Source organism: Vidua macroura, chromosome 27 (genome assembly GCF_024509145.1).
Source record: "Vidua macroura isolate BioBank_ID:100142 chromosome 27, ASM2450914v1, whole genome shotgun sequence".
NCBI lineage: Eukaryota > Metazoa > Chordata > Aves > Passeriformes > Viduidae > Vidua > Vidua macroura.
Window position 1 is genome coordinate 3,442,740 of NC_071597.1, and position 18,018 is coordinate 3,460,757.

At 58.2% G+C, this 18,018-nt stretch overlaps 4 protein-coding genes and 1 long non-coding RNA gene across 9 annotated transcripts; 3 read left to right on the forward strand and 2 right to left on the reverse strand.

The window, feature by feature from the left end:
• Positions 1-620: 620 nt before the first annotated feature.
• PTGES3L (prostaglandin E synthase 3 like) lies at positions 621-7,972 on the reverse strand. Of its 4 annotated transcripts, XM_054000325.1 has the most exons (17): positions 7,855-7,972; positions 7,357-7,470; positions 7,155-7,221; positions 6,769-6,867; positions 6,325-6,414; positions 6,166-6,219; positions 5,259-5,381; positions 5,024-5,183; positions 4,533-4,590; positions 4,034-4,190; positions 3,827-3,943; positions 3,080-3,210; positions 2,840-2,906; positions 2,561-2,652; positions 2,048-2,102; positions 1,398-1,492; positions 1,034-1,256 (listed from the first exon to the last, which is right to left on the reverse strand). In XM_054000325.1, the coding sequence occupies exons 1-17, from the start codon at positions 7,860-7,862 to the stop codon at positions 1,121-1,123; spliced, it is 1,623 nt and encodes a 540-aa protein (XP_053856300.1). In that variant the 5' UTR covers positions 7,863-7,972; the 3' UTR covers positions 1,034-1,120. The 4 variants fall into 4 exon arrangements, with proteins under 4 accessions (XP_053856298.1, XP_053856300.1, XP_053856297.1 ...); XM_054000323.1 differs by lacking the exons at positions 6,166-6,219; positions 6,325-6,414; positions 6,769-6,867; ... (1 more) ...; positions 7,357-7,470; positions 7,855-7,972 and adding exons at positions 621-639; positions 5,467-5,620 and having other exon boundaries at positions 1,106-1,256; XM_054000322.1 differs by lacking the exons at positions 6,166-6,219; positions 6,325-6,414; positions 6,769-6,867; ... (1 more) ...; positions 7,357-7,470; positions 7,855-7,972 and adding an exon at positions 5,467-5,620.
• Positions 7,973-8,054: 82 nt separating this feature from the next.
• RUNDC1 (RUN domain containing 1) lies at positions 8,055-11,479 on the forward strand. Its single transcript, XM_054000320.1, has 5 exons — positions 8,055-8,445; positions 9,015-9,173; positions 9,435-9,633; positions 9,910-9,999; positions 10,533-11,479. The coding sequence occupies exons 1-5, from the start codon at positions 8,116-8,118 to the stop codon at positions 11,396-11,398; spliced, it is 1,644 nt and encodes a 547-aa protein (XP_053856295.1). The 5' UTR covers positions 8,055-8,115; the 3' UTR covers positions 11,399-11,479.
• Positions 11,480-12,336: 857 nt separating this feature from the next.
• Positions 12,337-14,377, forward strand: RPL27 (ribosomal protein L27). The gene is made up of 5 exons (XM_054000335.1): positions 12,337-12,441; positions 12,542-12,624; positions 12,759-12,928; positions 13,492-13,602; positions 14,288-14,377. The coding sequence occupies exons 2-5, from the start codon at positions 12,544-12,546 to the stop codon at positions 14,334-14,336; spliced, it is 411 nt and encodes a 136-aa protein (XP_053856310.1). The 5' UTR covers positions 12,337-12,441; positions 12,542-12,543; the 3' UTR covers positions 14,337-14,377.
• Positions 14,378-15,006: 629 nt separating this feature from the next.
• Positions 15,007-18,017, forward strand: IFI35 (interferon induced protein 35). Its single transcript, XM_054000327.1, has 9 exons — positions 15,007-15,152; positions 15,228-15,302; positions 15,564-15,719; positions 16,040-16,147; positions 16,412-16,556; positions 16,750-16,880; positions 17,043-17,232; positions 17,505-17,611; positions 17,733-18,017. Exons 1-9 carry the CDS (start codon positions 15,138-15,140, stop codon positions 17,922-17,924), a joined length of 1,119 nt encoding a protein of 372 aa, XP_053856302.1. The 5' UTR covers positions 15,007-15,137; the 3' UTR covers positions 17,925-18,017.
• LOC128819916 (uncharacterized) lies at positions 16,319-17,802 on the reverse strand. 2 transcript variants are annotated; one of them, XR_008440783.1, is made up of 4 exons: positions 17,717-17,802; positions 17,464-17,605; positions 17,202-17,319; positions 16,319-16,418 (listed from the first exon to the last, which is right to left on the reverse strand). It is a non-coding gene; the product is annotated as an uncharacterized LOC128819916 (long non-coding RNA). The 2 variants fall into 2 exon arrangements; XR_008440782.1 differs by having other exon boundaries at positions 17,464-17,515; positions 17,646-17,735.
• Position 18,018: the final 1 nt, after the last annotated feature.

The window sequence follows — 18,018 nt, forward strand, 5'->3', positions numbered from 1 at the left end:
TCTCACCTCAGTACCCCAGCTCAGTGCTGACCCTGCAGCAGGAAGTCCTGCTGCCCTCCAAGCTGTGCAGGCTGTACAGCCCAGCTATCAACCTTCTCAGGAAACATCTTCGCTCAGTCTGAGATAGTCCAAAATACACAGGGAGGTGCAGATACTTTCTTCCTGCCAGACTCTGCGTGCATGTGTAGGATTGTTCCCAAAGCACCAGCCCATGCAGCTCTGACCCCACACCCAGTTCCAGGCTCAGTGGTGGTCCCTGTGTTCTGACACCATCCCAACACCTCAGCCAAGGCTGTGGCCATGCAGCAGTCACAGCAGCCATGGCTGGGAACCCAATCTGCTGGGGCTGCTCCCATCCCCATGTTCATGACAGATGAATTTCCTTAGGATAGAGGTTTCTTTTATTCTGTTTCTCTGTTTATTACCAACACCTGGGGTAAACCTGTTACACCATTTCTAGCAAGAAAGGGAAGGGTAAATTCTCAAATTACCTGTTGAGCCCCTTGTGGCTCTAGAGCGCCCTTTAGTTCCTCCAGAGGAGACTGCAGCAGCTCCAGGGCCTGCCTGGGCAGGAAAGGTGAGCTGAGGGAACACCAGGGAAGCTCTGCCTGATCCTGAGGGAGTTTACAGCTGCATCAGCTGAAGAAATCACCGAGGGTCAAAAAACGACCAGTAACAACTGCACCCCACCAAGGGAAAGGACTTGGTACGTGGTGAGGAATGATCTCCTGCCTGTGGGGTACCTGCTCTGCCTTCCAGCTGCTCTCTGCCCTTGCCCAGCCCAGCTGCCTCTTGCTTGAGTGTTCGTGCCAAGCAACTCCTCCTCAGCAACTGGCACAAAGCAAAATGCCCCAAAGTACTGCCAGCAGGAGGCCCCTTCTGGGTTTGGGAACCCTACAAAGTCGTTAACTAAGGACTACTTTATTCCCTGCACCATTTGTCCTGAGAAATGAGCCCTTGCAGCAAAGCCCTGATGGCAGATCCCCTCCCCATTTCCGTGAGCAGCCCACACAGAGCATGTGCACACCAGCTGTTGGGTTCAGGTCTTTATTCTCTGGTAGAGAAGCTAGTGGAGCCTATGCAAACAAATATAAGACAAACCTACTTTGAGAATTGTTTCTTATGCTCCCGGGTTTTGATGGCTAATGAATTCCTGGAGCAGAGCTTGCACTTCTCCTCGCCGGCTCATCTTGGCTGCCTTGCCCTGGAAGCGGCCGCGCTTCCCAGCTCCTTTCCCACCCAGCAGTTCTGCCACCCTGCAGCAACAACAGCACAGGCTGGAGCCCAGCCTGCTCCAGACAGCACACACGCATCTGTGCCTGCAGCCCACTGTGCAGCTGCTCAGTCTGCAACATCAGAATTCTTACTTGAGTTAAACAAATCACAAAACATGTTACCTGGGACCTAAATTTTCAACTGTTTCAACAGGTCCAGCTAGAAGGAAGAGTCCTGCTTCTTTTTCATCTCCCACGGTCAGGAATAGCAGGGTTTCCTGTGGACAAAGATGGGCCTTGCTCCAGATAAGTCAGTGCTCTCCTCATTCAAGAAGAGGACAGGCACTGGCCAGAAGACAAACAGCAAACTGACAATTTGGAAGTCTAGGTGCATCACCGAGACTGAGACTGCTTGAAAAAAGTAAAAGGGAAGTGGCATCTGAGCCTTTTGTGCCCAGTCATGTGCTGTTGGGATGGAACAGTACTGGGGTATCCCAAGTTAAAAGGATACAGTTGGCAGTTGAACTAGGTGATTGTGACTGAAACCTTCTTTCTATTCTACTCCTACCTAATCCTATCCTGACTTATTTCAGCCAATGAGGCTCTGTACAGCTCTTGGGGGCTAAGGCTCTTCTCCAGTGCTCTGAATTCTCACTGTTGAGGACCGCCCTACAGGCTGAGGCTGCTGGGGACAGGTAACCTCAGGTACCTGTCAAAGGAATGAGATCTGCAGATCATGACTGTGGCAGGAAGATCAGCCTGGCCAGCCCCTGTCCGTGTAAAACTGGGGTGAAAAACCAGTGGTGCCAGTTTAGTCTTCATCAGTGACTCACCTCTGTCCCAATCTCATTAGCAATGATGTTCATAAATTCAGAATCGCCCTCTTTCCTGTATGGATGGATTAAAAAAAACACTTCAGAAAGAAGCAAAACCCCCCTCTAGAGTACAAAATCTCAATCAGAAACCAAGTGCCTGATCAAGATTTTGGCCTTTTGCTCTTATTTGTCTATATATGTAAATCCTCACTGGGCACTCTTGTGGACACTTTAGGAATTATGCAAGTGTTATTTTTAAGAAATAGAGCTCCCTGGTTTTATTTGAAAATATCAAGTGCAGAGGGAATTGGATGGACACAGTAATTTCTCAGCTCCAGCACCAGAAGAATTCAGTAACTGAATTACAGATTCCTTTAATTGCACAACTTTGCAGCAGGCCAAGGCTGTTTAATATTCTATTTACTTTGTTTCATTCTTCCTTGAGAAAACAAGCTGCACAGGTGTGAGAGATCCAACTGCCATAAAACGTGTGGGATACTGTTGGCCCCTCTTGCCCGAGCTCCCCCATACCTGTGCAATACAAACAGCTGCTTTGGAGCAGGCTTGCTCTTGAAGTCCCGGGCTATCAAAACAGCAATGTCTCTAAGCAGGTTCAGGTTATTCTGAAAGAAAAGGAAATGAACTGTACTGCAGCTGGAGAAGTCAGTGTGAGCACAGCTGTGTTCCCAGAGGTTTGAGCACTTTTCACAATATCCACAAAAACTGAAGCCAATGATTTGACTCCTAGTTACCACAACTAATGGTCTACAGGGAATAGTGACAACCCACTTTTCCCAGCTGTTCTTGTACCTTCTGGAGCAGTTTCACAGAGCTCTGCAGTCTCTTCACAGCCTCTACGTGCTCACCTGGTCCATTTCTGAAAGAAATGGGAGACTTTGGATCACTACTCTGAAAGACAAAAGAAGGATTTCCTAAAGGAGCAAAACAGGCAACATCATACACAGCCCCACAACATGTACCCTGAGGCTTATGTGGTATCTCTCAGGAGGGAGAGTGAAGATGAAATAACAGAAGTGGAAAAAGCATTACTTGAGCAGGGAGGTTAGAGCCTTCTCAGTACTGTGACTTTGTTCAATTGACTTCAGCACTCTGTTTCCCACCAAGAAGACCAAGTTGGTTTTGTTCTTTTTCCCTTTTTCCACGCCAAGGAGTTTAATAACCTTAAAAAGAAAATCAACCTGGTCAGAACAGCATTTTGGTAATTCACATAGGTGGTCAGTTCCTGCCAATTATGCCCTGTGGTGAATTTTGACTCTCTGCTAGTGAAAATAAATAGATCAAAATCAGCCATAAGGTCAATGTACAAAAAAAAAGGGATGGTGGTACAGTGGAATTTATGCAATCTTCTAACCATGGGATGTACTCTACAGGCATCTGGATGTATCTGCTGGGAAACAGACTCCAACCAATGACTGAGAAAGTACAAATGCTTAAAAGCAGGTCTAGGATTTTATCACCATTTCCCTGCACAGAATGATTTCTCATCCATGATGAACACTCAAAAATATCAGAACTTTAAGCAGAGGGAACATGGCCAACACCCCTGGCAATGCAAAAACGTCATTGCTGCACACAGGGCTGAGTTCTGCACCAAGGAAACAAAAGCACCTGTGGTGCCCAGCCCGTGTGTGACCCTCCTGGGGCTCCCTCAGCCTGGGGCTGCTGCCACCCCCTTCCCCATCAGCACAGTCTGGAGCAGCCTGTGGATCCCAGGGACTCTGGCTGTACTTCACGTGGAGTGTGGCTCCCAGAGGCAGCCCAGCTGCAGCAGCCCACCTGGAGGTCACTCAGGTTGGAGACGTGAGTCCCACAGCACAGGTTGGAGTCGATGTCTTTGATGTCCACCACGCGCACTGGCCCTACGTGGTCATCGGGCAGCCCCCGGCTCCTCACCTGGCAGAGGAGAAGGGTGACAAAGAAGGTGACATCTGTGCTCAGTTATTCCGGTCCCACGAGTACCATCAGTTCTGTCCCACCACTCACTGTTTCAACTTCAGGGTCATCTGCAGCCAGTTCCCTCACTGTTACAGGGACCCTGTCCCGGATTTTCTCGTTCACGCTCTTCTCCAGGGCCTCGACCTGCTCTGCTGTCACCAAGGGGGTGTCCAGCTCAATGACACTTCGCTGACGGCCCAGCTCCCTGCACCAAGGAAGAGCATCTGCTGCTGTAGCTGAGACCAGCTGGGAGATCCCTTTGTGCAGCACCAGCATCCCACTGCTGGGAATGTGGTGACTGAAACAAAACAGACTTCCCTCCTCTCCCTGTTATGTTCAAAGTACCAGGTGTAAACCAAACACTTAAGGAGGACAAGACAGAGCAAACACTTTGTACAGCTTCTCTCCAGGTCAGTCACCTCTCCTGCAATGTCTGAGATCAAATGAAATATCTAAATTGCTTATGGTGTTTCAGTGTTCAGGCTCTGTGCAGGGTAGCATGGTGGCACATGCCAAATGGGGCAAAAGGAACCTTTATCCTGCTCACCATGAAGTCGTCTTGAATCCAAACATCTGTTCTGCAATGGCACTGATGAGATGCTGTCCTGGAAGAGATGTGCAAGCACTAGCTCTGAGTGCCACTGGTATTTTCAGTCAGGCCGTGTCTTTCCTGTTGACGTTCTCCACGACAGGCATGTGCTGGGCACTGAGGGGCTCCTGCCAGTGCTCAGGAGAAGCAAGGCGACAGCTCTGGCCTCGTGAGCCTCGGCTCCTGGCACTGCAGCACACGCTGGGGCTGCAAAGCAGGTTGAACTTTCTCTTCCAAACCTGTTTTCAGTGTGTTTGTTTACAAGACAAGGAGAGCTCGCAGAAGGGCACCTGCTGCCCTCAGTAGTCCCGGGAACAGACTGTGCACACAGCTGTCGGGTTTCTCTCTACCCTGACCAGGGTGTGGACACGCTGGGCGCTGACCGCCCCCCTGCCCCATCGGCACGCCCCGCGGGGTGTTACCGGGCTCCCCCCGGTACCGGCACGGACCTGAATGCTGCTGCATGTGGTCGAAGCGGCGCTCCCAGTCCAGCGACAGCTGCACTTCGGTGCCCGGTTCCAGCGCGGCCGGCACGAAATGCACGGCCTCGGCGCCCCGCCGTGTCACGCGCAGCACCGGCACGTCCCCGATGAGGCCGCGATCATCCGGCTGCGGACACGGGACGTCAGTGCCGCCGGCCCGCCCCGGCCCCGGCCCCGGCCCCGGCCCCGGCCCGGCCCGTACCTGCCCGCCGCCCTCGGGGAAGAGGATTGTGTCCTCCAGCACCACCTGGAACCCGCGCACCGGCTCCCCGCCGCCCTCGGGCCGCAGCTCCGCCGCCCGGCACGACACCACCCTGGTGGTGAACTGAGACAGAGACGGCGGCACCGTGAGGGCCCGCCCGGGCCTGCCCCGCGCCCCGGGCCCGGCCCCGGCCCCGGCCCGACGCTACCTGCCGGGCCCAGCTGTCCCGCTGGCACCGGAACACCATCACGACCGTTCGGCACGAGCGAGCGGGACTGGCGGCGAGGGCGGCCGCGGAGGAACGGGGACCGGCGGTGGCGGCCGCCGTGCCGCGAGTGGGCGGGGCCTGCACGGTGACGCGCGGGCGCGCTCCCGCCGGCGGCGCGCTCTGCCGGGGCCGGTGCGGGTGAGCGGCTCCCGGCGCCCGGCACGGCGGCGGCCCGAGCGCACGGCACACGGCTGCGGCAGTTCACGTTTATTGCCCCGTGCCCTGCCAGGGTAACGGGCTACGGGAGACCGGACCGCGTCCGCCGCTCAGGGTCGGGAGCGCTGCCCGCGGCGACGCACGAGCTGAGGCGGCCCCGCTTCCTCGGAGAAGCCTGCCCGCGCTGCTCCCCGGTGCGTGCTACCGCTGCACCGGCTGGCCTCCTGCGGCCGCGGCGTTCCCAGGGCCCTGGGCGTCAGTCATCCTGCGGGAGGGAGGAGCGAGGTGCCAGGGACTGGGCCAGCCCCGGTCGCAGCGGGTGGCGCCAGCCACTTGTCCCGGGGAGCGTTCCCTCGCTGCCTCCAGGACAGGCTGCCCGAGGGGTGCAGCAGGAGGTGCTGCCGGTGCCTCGGAGCCGGCGGAAGGCTGAGGCTGGGTTGTGCTCGGCAGGGCATCAGGAAGCAGCTGGCAGGTGGTACTTACATCCAGGTCATCCATGGCTGGCGGGGGGCCTTTGTCTGTCACCTTCTCCAGCATCTGGACGGGAAACAAACGTCTGGATCCCCAAATGCCCGGCGTCCCCCCATCCCACACACCCAATACGGTGTGCCCCACGATCCTGAGGCTGGTGGCCCAGCTCACCTCTGCGTACTGTTCCACCATGGCCCTCTCCACCTCCTCGTCCCCTTCCCAGTCTCGCCAGTTGTCAAAGTCCACGGAGAGCCAGGCTGGCTGTGGGCACAGAGAGCATTTCCTGAGTGGGGGGAGCAGCACTGCAGGGACCTGCAGCCCAGGGGCAGCTCCTGCACAGGCAAGAAGCCTTATCAGACTGGGCAGGAAGCAGGAGTCCCTTTGCCTGCAGGCACTGGTCCTGATCCTGAGAGTGTCAAGGAAAAGGGGTGCCACATCCTGGAGGGCAGAAGTCTGTGGACTAATGGTGATTATCAGGTAGGGCTTTTTGGGAGCTCTGTCTTAGGTCCCCTGTGGGGGCTTCTGTGTCTGTCCTGGGGGCAGGGTGGTTCCTAGGAGCCACGAGGTGCTGAGTGGGGACAGCACATGCACTGAGGCACCAGGCACCACACACACCTTGATGTTCTCCTTGGTGATGCGTGGCCAGGCCACTTTCTCCTTCCACTTCCTCATAAAGCACGTAATGGAGCAGTCAGAGCGCTTCTCCCGTGAGTCCTGCCAAGAGATCAGGGGTGCCTCAGTGTCTGCCGGACTCTTCTCTGCACAGGGTTAAAGCTCAGCCCTGTGCAGGCTGTGGGGTCACAGACCCACAGAAGCAGGTTGTTTCTGGCCAAGGCAGCAGTGTATCAGCCCCAGGGCTGGGGCTCTCAGGCTCACCCCACTGACACCCTCAGGATGGGCAGCATTCAGTGTTAAGCAGTGTTGCTCAAGACTGCAGAGATCGGCTCTAACTCTGAGCCTCACAGGCTGTCAGAGAACAGTTTGTTGGCAGCAAACCTCACCTTGGAGTTGACTCTGGCGTACAGGTCGATCTCGTTGTAGAACTCCACACCGTCTGCATTTTTGCAACTGCCAAAACATCGTAACAACCGGGCTTAGGAGAGAGCTGAGGCCACGCGTGCTCTCCTGTCACAGAGTCCTCCCGGTCCTCTGAACCGCCCCCAGAGCAGGGCCGTGTCGGTCGGCAGGGCAGCGGCAGCTCACCTGAACACCAGCCGGTGGTCCTCGATGACGACCTTCACGTCCCTGCTGTCCTCGACACAGAACTCCAGGTACACGTACCGCGGCCGGTCGTACCACAGTGTCTTTGCGGGTTGCCTTGGGGAAGAGCAGAGCAGTGGCTATCAGCAACGGGCATTTCCCGGTGTCCAGCAGTGCTCAGCAGGGCCCGCCCAGGGCATGGGGCCGGGGGCGAGGAAGGGGCCCCGGACACGGGCTGGGCCGAGCCGCAGGACGGGCAGTGGGAGCCGGGCGGGTGCCGACCGGCCGGTGGGTAGCGGACACTGGCCCCGTGACTCTCCCCTCTGCCGTCCCGCACGGCCCTGGCCGGGCAGGCGGCGGGGCCCGGCCGGCCTGTGTCCGCTCCCCTCTGCCTGGCCCGGCGCCGCTCCCCGCTGCTCCAGGTCGGAGGGTCCTGTCGAGCGGTGCATGGGCGCCGTGCATGGGTCCCGGGCGCCGCCTGTCCCGTCCAGCCGTGCTCACCTCGCCATGGCGGTGCCGACCCCGCCCCGCGCTATTTCGGGCCGGGGGCGCGGCTGCCGGGCGCGGGCACCGGGCAGGCCGGGCCGGGCCCGGGGCAGCCAACCCGCGGCCCCGTCACCGCCCCCCGGCCCCCGTGCGCGCCCCCGGGGCCGCCGCCGCGCCGGGCCGCGAGGGGGCGCGCTGGCCCCGCCCATGGCCCCGCCCAGCCCCGCCCCGCAGCGCCAAGATGGCCGCGGCGTCGCGGCGCCGGTAGCGGTAGCTATGGAGGGAGAGAGCGGCTCGCTAGGCCCCGGCGAGCGCTGGGCGCCGGTGGGCGCCGTGTCGGCGGAAGAGGACGAGGACGAGGAGGACGAAGAGGCGGCGGCCACAGGGGGAGAGTCGCCGGAGTCGGTGCCGCGGCTGCGGGCCGAGCGGCGCCGGCTGCACGGGGCGCTGCTGGCGCTCGCCTCGCACTTCGCTCAGGTGCAGTTCCGGCTGCGGCAGGTGGCCCGGGCCGGCCCGGCCGAGCAGCAGCGCCTGCTCCGCGACCTCGAGGACTTCGCCTTCCGCGGCTGCCCCGCGCCGCTGCCCCACGGCCTCGGCGCCGCTCCGGTGAGTGCCCGCGCCGGGCTGAGGGGAGCCTTTGCTGGGCATAGCCCCGAGGTCGGTGCGTGGCCTTAACCCCGCCTGAAGCCCATTAGCGGCTGCGATCCCGCTGCCGGGAGGGGCTCGGCGGCTGCACTGCCCGCGGTGCTCGGGTTTACACAGGGCTCAGCACCAGACGTGCACAGGCTCCTGGTGACTCGGAGCCAGCTCGCAGGGATGTGCCCTAGAGCCCCGAGTGGCGTGTCACCGCTCCACGCCCTGGTACAGCACGGCTGACTCAGAGGATCTGCGATATGTACATGTTATTTGGCCACTTTCTTCCTGGATCCTGGCCTTGTGGGACAGGACATGGGTGCAAGTGGTCTGGAGAGGTGCTTCCCCTCCCTTATCAGATGAGGTGATGTAGCTGGTACCTCTGCTTGCTGCTCACATTTCTCTCTGACTGGTTTGCAGTGCTGATTAGTGTACGTGAGTACATGAGCTGCAGGAGATACTCCTCACATCATAATCCTGTTCCCTGTGGCTTGGGTATGACAATAAGTCTTCAATTTTATTTACTGATAACTTTTTTTCAGGGTGAGCGAGAGAAGCAGGAGCAAATTGAGGTCCAGAAGGAGAAGCAGAGAGAGCTGATCCTGCAGCTCAAGACACAGCTGGATGACCTAGAGACCTTTGCTTACCAAGAGGGCAGCTATGATTCTCTGCCACAGTCTGTGGTTATGGAAAGACAACGGGTAAGGCTCACGAATCCTCCTGCTGTATTTCCTAGCCCTTGTGAGTGTCTTACAGACTGTCATCAGTCTATTTCTCAACAGCAAGTACAATAGAGTGTCAGGAGTTTGTCTACACGTGGGAACCTGTCATGTGTCTTTTGCAGTTATTTCTGTGCAGCAAAGGTATCTTGTTTCTGAGGGAACCTCTGGGAAAGGAGTACTTGAAGCTCCCAGGCAGCAGTGCCACATGGTGAAGTCGCACTGCTCACTTGTGTTTTGCAGATGATTATAAATGAGTTGATAAAGAAGCTGGACATGGACTTGAGCGAAGATTTTGCAACGCTCTCTCCAGAGGAACTGCGGCAGCGGGTGGATGCTGCCATAGCACAGATTGTGAATCCAGCCAGGGTGAAGGAGCAGCTGGTGGAACAACTGAAGACCCAGATAAGGGACCTCGAAATGTTCATCAACTTCATTCAGGGTCAGTGATGAGTTTTTGAATGAGCAGACTGAATTGATTTGTAATTCCGTGATGTAGTCATGAGGAGGAAGGTCACGGATGTCAGGAGATGCAGGAACAGCTTCTGGGTCACAGGAAAGTAAAAATATTTCTACCTCTCTACACTGATGGTGAGGAAAAGTATTGATAGAGTGACAAAAGAGGTCCAGAGGGGTCTGAGGAATGTTGACCTTAATACTGGGGATATGCAGCTGAAATTCACAAATGTGAAATATTGATGTGAAATCCTTTTTGTAGATGAAGTTGGAAGCTCTGGCAAGGCAGAAGATGGCCACTGTGACTGTGGAGGCTCCTACAAACCCAGCACCCGGCCTTCTGGGAACAGAGGTGGGCACTGCTGGGCTGAACACTGTCAGCAAAGCTCCAGCTCCTCCCTGGAGCTTTGATGAGCACGAACCAGTCATTGTGTGCTTTTTCCTGGCAGCTGGTTTCTGTGCTTTGGCACTCCCTCTGCTGAAGGCCTGTGTCCTGTTCCTTTACCCTCCTTCTATGGGATCCTCAGAGTAGCCACAGAGCCTGAGCATGTGGCATGGAGGGTGGGCTCTGTCCTCAGTGGGGGTCACGAAGAGACTGCTGATACTTGGTACAAAACACACTGTAATTTGTGCTCTTCAGGCTCTGAGCTCTGTGAGCAGGTACAGTGAGCTGGGGGGGGTCCAGTGTTCTTTAGAGTCTGAGACCTCCCTACTTATCCCTTGAACCTGCTGTGAATAAAATAATGTAGCATGAGGCATCTGCTGCTAGTCAGAATGCTACCCTGAAGGGATTTTCAAATATTTGCTCTCCCTTTGTGTGAATGAACAAGCAGAGTTGTTGACTCCCTAATGAGAATATGTTTTTCTCTTTTCTAACCTGGTCAGTGAACCCAGAAGATGCCAGAAGGATGCAAGAAACGGGCCTGCAGCTCATGCGCCGCGTGCTGGCCGTGCTGCAGATCTTTGCTGTCAGCCAGTTTGGCTGCGCCACGGGTCAGATCCCTCGCACCCTCTGGCAGAAGGACCAAGACAACCAGGACTTCTCCCCCTTAATAGAGAAACTGGAGTTGTCGGTGGAGCGGGTGAGGCAGCTTGCCCTGAAACACCAGCAGGCAGAGCACGTTATCTGCTCCTCTGAGCTGCAGGACGTTCCCCTGGGAGGCAGAGACGAGCTGACTCTGGCTGTGCGCAGGGAGCTGACGGTCGCTCTGCGGGACCTGCTGGCCCACGGGCTCTACGCCTCTTCCCCAGGCATGAGCCTGGTGTTGGCCCCCATCGCATGCTTGATTCCCGCGTTCACGCCCTCGCCGCGGACCATGCACCCCTGGGAACTCTTTGTCAAGTATTACAACGCTAAGAATGGACAAGCCTTCGTGGAATCCCCAGCTCGCAAGCTGTCCCAGTCCTTCGCCTTGCCTGTGACAGGAGCAGTGGTGGCTACCCCCAAGCAGAGCCTGCTGGCAGCCATCCACACGGTGCTCACGGAGCACGGCCCCTTCAAGCGCAGCGCGGACTCGGAGCTGAAGGCGCTGGTGTGCATGGCGCTGAATGAGCAGCGCCTGGTCTCGTGGCTCAACCTCATCTGCAAGTCTGGAGCTCTGGTTCAGTCTCACTACCAGCCCTGGAGCTACATGGCCAACACAGGCTTCGAAAGCGCGCTCACCCTCCTCAGCCGCCTGAGCAACTTGAAGTTCAACCTCCCAGTGGACCTGGCTGTTCGGCAGCTGAAAAACATCAAAGATGCGTTTTGATGTGTTTTTATTGTAATTCATCCATTTTTTCCACTAGTAGGCAGCTGTTGGGCTCAAGAAGCCTGGCTTTTGTAAGACCAAGTTTGTCTGTCTGGGATTTGCTTTTAGGGAAATCGTAGGGTGTCATGGTGTTGGCAGTGTGTTGTCTGACGCTGCCCCTGCAGAGCGGCTGGAGGCCGCAGGTTGGGCAGCACCTCGCCCTGCCCACTCCCCGCTGCTCTTGGGCCAAACTGCCCTGCCCAGTGGCCAGTGACCATTCAAGGGTGGGGGGCAGAGGCCTGGCCACGGGACCTGCGGGTGGGGGGAGGCCCGTGGGATGTGCAGCCGAGCTCCTTTGTGGTTGTTTCTCAGTCTCTGCTCTACACCTTGCACGATCCCTCATGGAGGAGGGAGCTGGCAGGTGTTGAGGCACCCTGGAGGCTGCCCGGTCACATGGGACTTGTCCTCCCCCGCTAGGAGATGGGGGCCGGTGCCCGGGGGCTCCTCCAGCGGCTCTGCAGTCTGTGTCTTTCGGGCTGCTGGGGCGCTTTGTCCATCGGTTCCAGCTCTTTGTTCCTTTTGTGGGGGCTTTTGTGGGAGGTCAGCGCAGCCCGGTGTCCCGCGGGGTGTATTAAATACCGCTGTGCTACCTGTGGGCTGAACCCGCCGCCGTCCCGTGTGCTCTGTGCTGTAACGTGGTGCCCGCCGTGCCCGGGGGGGGCGGACACCGGCACCGTCGTGCCCGGGGAGGGAGTGGCTGAGGCGGACACGGCACCGCCGTGCTCGGGGTGGGCGGAGGGGGGCGGAGGGGGGCGGACACGGCACCGCCGTGCCCGGGGAGGGGGCGGGTGAGGCGGACACGGCACCGCCGGGGCGAGGAGGGGGCGGGTGAGGCGGACACCGGCACCGCCGGGGCGGGGGTGGCTGAGGCGGACTCGGCACCGCCGCACGGTGCCGGCAGCCGCTCCCGGCGACGCGGCGGAAGTGACGCAGGGGAGCCGAGTAAAACCCGGGCGCAGCGTTGCCTTTGCCTTCCGGCCCAGCGCCATCGCCGCGGAGCCTCGGTGGGTGCGGGCGGGCGCGGGATCCGCCGCCATCCGCGGGGGGTGGCGGCCGGGGCGAGGGTGGCGGGCACGGTCTGACTGCCGGCTGCTGTCTCCGCAGAGATGGGGAAGTTCATGAAGCCGGGGAAGGTGGTGCTGGTGCTGGCCGGCCGCTACTCGGGGCGCAAGGCCGTCATCGTGAAGGTGAGCGTGGGGCTGGGCCGGCGGGGTCGCGCCGTCCTGCCGGGGCGAGCGGGAGCCCGGGGGGCGGTACGGGTGCGGGGCCCGCGGGGCCCCGGCTCCTCGGTGCTACCGCCGCCGCGGCCGGTTTGTTTCAGAACATCGACGATGGCACCTCGGACCGGCCGTACAGCCATGCCTTGGTGGCCGGCATCGACCGCTACCCGCGTAAGGTGACTGCTGCCATGGGCAAGAAAAAGATCGCTAAAAGGTCCAAGATCAAGTCCTTTGTGAAGGTTTACAACTACAACCACCTGATGCCCACCCGGTGAGTGCTGCTGCCGGCAGGGGTCTTGGCTGCTTTCGTGGTTCTTGTATTCTCTGCTGAACACCGAGAGTTACCAAGGCTGTTAATGCCGTGGTATTCGTGCCGTGAGTGAATGTGAGGCTCAGGCTCTGCAAAAACAGGGAGTTGGGGTCTGAGGCTGAGTGGAAATATTAACTTTTGGGATGAGGCAGCTGGCTCTTATTTCAGCCACACTGATCCTCCCTTTGCTCAGGGGGTGTTATAGCAGGTGAGCAGTTTGAGACAGCTGCGAGGGTCTGGAGCCGGCAGAGCCATTTCTTACTGTGACTCAGAGCTCCCAGAGCGGCTCCCAGGCACCACATGGAACAGAGCTGCATATCCCTCAGAAAGGATGTGGCTGTTTCTTTTATAGGCTGAACTGAGACTGCTTTAGTGGTTTGGTGATTCCTGAACTGAGGAGACTTAACGAGCTGTAACTCCTTGACCGAGCACTAGAATGAGTGTTTGACAGATCCTGGCTCCGCTTGGTTTTCAGCCCTGTGCCAGGTACCATGTCCCTTTTGAACTGTTCTGCTCTCTCCCAGGTATTCTGTGGATATTCCCCTGGACAAAACAGTGGTCAATAAGGACGTGTTCAGGGATCCCGCTCTGAAACGCAAAGCAAGACGTGAAGCCAAGGTGAAATTTGAGGAGAGGTGAGTTGGGAGTTTGTCTCTTCAGTGGTGTTGGTGCTCTTAGCCAGTATGAAAGGTTGGTGTCGCTGTGCTGCAGTCTGCATTTCCAAGTTGGCACTTCCACCCCGGCTTCTTTTTGTGTGTGTTTGTTGAGTGTGTTCTTTTCATCTGTGTGTGTGTGCACCATCGTGCCACAGGATGATCTGACAGGATGCTGCCAGTTCATCCTCTCTCTTACCACTGGGCTGGGTGGGCCAGGGTGGTGCTGACGCTTTGTGTGGGAGCGCTTGGGTTTCTGCTCTTTCTTTATGGTTTTCTGTTCAGAAGCTCCTTCAGAGGAAGGAGCTGTGTGGCCTCAGTGGAACGCAGTGTCTCAGGCAGCCCCTGAGCTGTTCTCCAGGGGCATCTCCCCCTGCCACACAAGGTGTCCAGTGGGATGGCCGTGTCCTGTGCTTGTGCCCACTGAGGTGGAAATTGCCACAGTGCAGGTGTCCTTCATGAGAAATCTGGACCTTGAAATCTGGCTTTTGCTGCCCTTGGAATTTCAATGTTTAAAGTGGATTTAGTTGTAACCCAGGCCATAGAGCAGGTGAGTTGCCTCTGGGTGAGTTAGGTGCTACATTCTGTCTGTCTGGGGCAGCTCAGGTACAGGTTTGGTGCTGTTACCTGCTAGTGCACGTCCTGTAACCTGTGTGTTCTCTTTCAGGTACAAAACTGGCAAGAATAAGTGGTTCTTCCAGAAGCTGCGATTCTAAGGGTGTAACGAGGTTGCATCAATAAACGTTTATTAAAAATCGTGTATTTTTTTGTTATTTAACAAACAAGCACTGGCCTTTGTGGTGTGGTCATGCTTGCTCTGTGTCTCTAAGAGCTGAGAAGGCCATTTCAGTCCAGGTGAGCGTCAATACGTTTGTGAAGCCTTGTGCAGCCCGAGCCATGGGTGCAGGTGTCACCTCTGGGACTGCTCCAGGTGTGGCCAGGGCTGTGCTTCCCTTCTGCAGCTGCAGGGTGCTTGATGTTCCTGCCACAGCGGAAATCTCTTATTCCCAAAACTGGGGTGATCCCTGTGAAAAAAAGGGTGAGAGAGGGAAGGCAAATGGGTGATTCCGGGTTACGGCTGAGTGTTGACTGAGCTTTGTGTGTTGGATTTCAGCTTCCCAAAGGGCGATGCTGGCTGCTGCCCGCCCGGGGAGCAGGGGCTGGGTCGAGTTTGTTTCTATATTTAGTAGTTGGTCCTTTCGGAAGAGCTTATTTCCGTGTTTAGTAGCTGGTCCGTTGCTGGCAGGCCAGGTGGGTGCTCACGGAAGGCGAGTTAGGCGGGGCGGAGATGGGGGAAGAGAGGGTGATGAGGTATCGGACGGGGCTGGGCGGGCCCGGCCTTCCACCGCCGGCGGGGCTGCGCTCGGAGGGGCCGGGGCGGGGCGAGTTCGCGAGAACGAAAGCGAAAGGCGAGAGCGGACGCGGGGTACCCGGTAGCACGGTCCCGGCGGCCAGGGCAGGACGGGGCTCCCCGCGCGACCGGGGCTCCGGGCCGTGCTGCCGCCAGCGCCGCGGGGATGGATTCGGAGGAGGTGAGGAAGAGCCGAGCCACGGGGACCGGCGGGCGGGGCGCGGCGCGGCGCGGCTGAGACCCCTCCTGTCTTTAGGAGTCCTTCGTCCGGTTGCAGGACGTCGGCTCGGAGAGCCCCGAGCAGCTCCGGCAGGAGATCGAGCGGTGCAAGGTGGGTCTGGCTGCGCCCGAGAGGGGTTGGCCGGCAGCATTCCAGCTGGCCGGGTTCCCCCCGGTCGGCCCTGGCCAGGAGCTCGAGTGTCTTCTCCAGGACTACGAGTCAGAGGCGGCAGAGAGGAGCAATCCCATGGAGAGGGGAGCCTGTTCTAGGGTCCAGGCTCATTCCCACAGGCACAGCCTGTGCCGGGTTGGGTGGCTGGTGGGGGTGATGCAATGTTGTCAGGGTCTTGCTCTTTGATGGTGCTTCTCACAGGAGCTTTACAGTGTTCTGGAGCAAGAGCGTGCAAAGCTACAAACGGCCAAGGAAGCTGCACAGCAAAGGACACAAGAGCTGAAGAAAGAAGGAGAACTTCATAAATTTTTTGAGCAACAACTGTCTTTAAATGGAGATGAAGAAAGAGCTCACCAGGTCAGTGTTCAGTGGATGTCTTAGGTTTGGAAGAGTGGCAGGGGCTGCATGATGCAGGTCACTGCTCTGAGATCACTTGCTTGAGATCCAGTGGAGATTTCATGGGAAGCATAAGGCCAGTGCCGAGAAGTGAGACAGTGCTGCAGCGAGGGGAGGGCAGTCCTCAAAGGAGAGGAACCAGGGCAGAGCTGCAGGCAGTCAAGAGCCGGAGAATGGGCTGGAGCTGTGTGCCGAAGTACAGTGCTGTGCTCAGAACAGAAGTGTACTGCAGCCCCTTCTGTCCTGGTGTTCCCTACTTCCCACTCTTTCCTTCCTACCAGATTTTTGCAATAAAGGAGGAGAACAACAGACTGAGGCAGGAGAAGGAGGTTCTGAAAAATAAACTGGAAGAATTGAAGAAGAGGGCCCTCTGGAATGATCCTGTGATGGTAACAGAGTGTGTGTGGGCACTTGGGTCTGCTGGCAAGGGCACAAGCCTGGCTGGAGAAGCTGCAGGTGAATGCAGCTGGGCACTGTGTGATGACTGGGACAGCTCCTCTGCCAGGGCCAGGAGCTCTGCTCGTGGCTTTGGGATTTCAGGCACAGCTAGGAGAGACTGCTGAGGTTCTCCAGCTGTTAATTTGAGCCATGAGTTTATTTCTAATCCATGGATTGGCAGGGACATGCCCTGTGCAGGGTCCGGTCTCCTCCAGGTGCTGTCTGCCTTGCCGGAAAAGAAAATGATCTTTAAGGGACTCACAGCAAACAAGGAGGACATGAACAAGCTGATGCTCACCCCCTTGATCCACTACCCTCTGCCAGGGGGCTCAGCTCTCATCACCTTTGAGGAGGCAGAGGGTAAGTGTGAGAAGAGCACCGCTCCGGCCAGGTGTCCTCGATCATTTTGGGGCCTGTCCTTTGTCCCCTCCCTGTGCCAGAGTTTGGCACTGCCCCTCTCCCTGCCTTGTGCGGGGCTGTGCCGTGTCCTGTCCTGGAAAGCGCTGGGAGTGGGCAGTCACTCCCCTGTGCTGGGGGCTCTCCCTGCCTGCAGTGGCCCAGAGGATCATGGAGATGAGGGAGCACACGGTGGAGCTGAGCTGTGGGGAGCTGGAGGAGCTCGACCAGTGCAGAGTGCGAGTGCAGGCAGTGCCAGTGGACATCCTGCTGCCATCTACCCTGGAGGTAGGGCCCGCAGGTCCCCATGCCATGGGGCTGCCCTCACACACTGCTTCCCCCTCTGAGCCTGCCTCGACCAGGGCACTGCTACCAGCCACACCCAGCACTGCTCCCCTGAGCTCTGGGGCCAGTCCTGCCCTGGCACTGACTGGCCGGTGCCACCCACAGATCAGGCTGACTCAGAGCAGCAGGAGCATCCTTGTGTCTGACTTGCCCAGCCTGGACATCTCCAAGGAGGCACTGCTGGACAAGCTGGAGCTCTTCTTCAGCAAGACAAAGAATGGGGGCAGTGAGGTAGAGAGCAGGGAGTTCCTGCAGGACTCTCACCAGGTGGTGCTGACCTTCACACAGGATGGAGGTGCGGAGGGTGTGCTGAGCTTGGGTGGCTGGCAAGGGTGAAGCAGCCTGACCTGCTCTGGGGGAAATCTCCTGAGAGCAGATGAAGCTGTATTTGAGGAACAGGGAAGTTTGAGTGAGCCTGAGGCTGTCCTGCCTCCCGCAAAGTGCTGGTGTGGGTGAGCTGAGCAATGAGCTTGGCTGTATCAGCCTTGGTGCCTATGCCAGGGACAGAACCTCCCCTGGAGCTTACCTGGGAGCTGGGCAGCTCAGGCGTTTCCTCTCCATATGCAGTGGCAGAGCCGCTAATTGAAAGAGGACATATCCAGGTGCCCATTGGGAAAGGGAAATACACAATCAAAATATCACCATGCATGAGTGGAGACATCTCTAACCTGCAGGTAAGGACGTGAACCCTGTGCAAGCAGCACCTACCAGCCTGGCTGGGGGCAGCACAGGTCGGGGGGCTCCTGAAGCCCCTCTCCCTGCGCTGCTCTGCACCTCACCCCCTGCTCTGCCCAGCTGCAGCCTTCCCGCTGCCCCAGGACCGTCCTGCTCCTGGGCATCCCCGATGTGCTGAGCGAGGAGTCCATGAGAGACGCCCTGGAGATCCACTTCCAGAAGGCCAGCCGCGGCGGCGGGGAGGTGGATGCCCTCGCCTACGTCCCAGCGGGGCGGACAGGGGTGGCCGTGTTCGTGGAGGGCACGGGCTAGTCCTGCCCAGCCCCGTCAGCCCGAGGCCGAGGAGCTCCGTGCGTCCGTTGACCCGCGGGCACGGGGGAAATTAAAGTGTTCGTTGGGAGCACCC

What these genes read in the sequence shown, in the direction of transcription:
- PTGES3L (XM_054000325.1), bottom strand. An exon ending in TCCCCGAGGGCGGCGGGCAG is followed by an intron (nt 5,184 to 5,258) that starts GTACGGGCCGGG and finishes CCGTGTCCGCAG; the next exon opens with CCGGATGATCGCGGCCTCAT. An exon ending in CCACATGCAGCAGCATTCAG is followed by an intron (nt 4,591 to 5,023) that starts GTCCGTGCCGGT and finishes CATCTCTTCCAG; the next exon opens with GACAGCATCTCATCAGTGCC.
- RUNDC1 (XM_054000320.1), top strand. Translation starts at nt 8,116, where the DNA reads ATGGAGGGAGAGAGCGGCTCGCTAGGCCCCGGCGAGCGCTGGGCGCCG. An exon ending in TGGTTATGGAAAGACAACGG is followed by an intron (nt 9,174 to 9,434) that starts GTAAGGCTCACG and finishes TGTGTTTTGCAG; the next exon opens with ATGATTATAAATGAGTTGAT. An exon ending in GTTCATCAACTTCATTCAGG is followed by an intron (nt 9,634 to 9,909) that starts GTCAGTGATGAG and finishes TCCTTTTTGTAG; the next exon opens with ATGAAGTTGGAAGCTCTGGC.
- RPL27 (XM_054000335.1), top strand. Translation starts at nt 12,544, where the DNA reads ATGGGGAAGTTCATGAAGCCGGGGAAGGTGGTGCTGGTGCTGGCCGGC. An exon ending in AACCACCTGATGCCCACCCG is followed by an intron (nt 12,929 to 13,491) that starts GTGAGTGCTGCT and finishes GCTCTCTCCCAG; the next exon opens with GTATTCTGTGGATATTCCCC. An exon ending in AAGGTGAAATTTGAGGAGAG is followed by an intron (nt 13,603 to 14,287) that starts GTGAGTTGGGAG and finishes GTTCTCTTTCAG; the next exon opens with GTACAAAACTGGCAAGAATA.
- IFI35 (XM_054000327.1), top strand. An exon ending in ATGAAGAAAGAGCTCACCAG is followed by an intron (nt 15,720 to 16,039) that starts GTCAGTGTTCAG and finishes CCTTCCTACCAG; the next exon opens with ATTTTTGCAATAAAGGAGGA. An exon ending in TGCTGCCATCTACCCTGGAG is followed by an intron (nt 16,881 to 17,042) that starts GTAGGGCCCGCA and finishes TGCCACCCACAG; the next exon opens with ATCAGGCTGACTCAGAGCAG.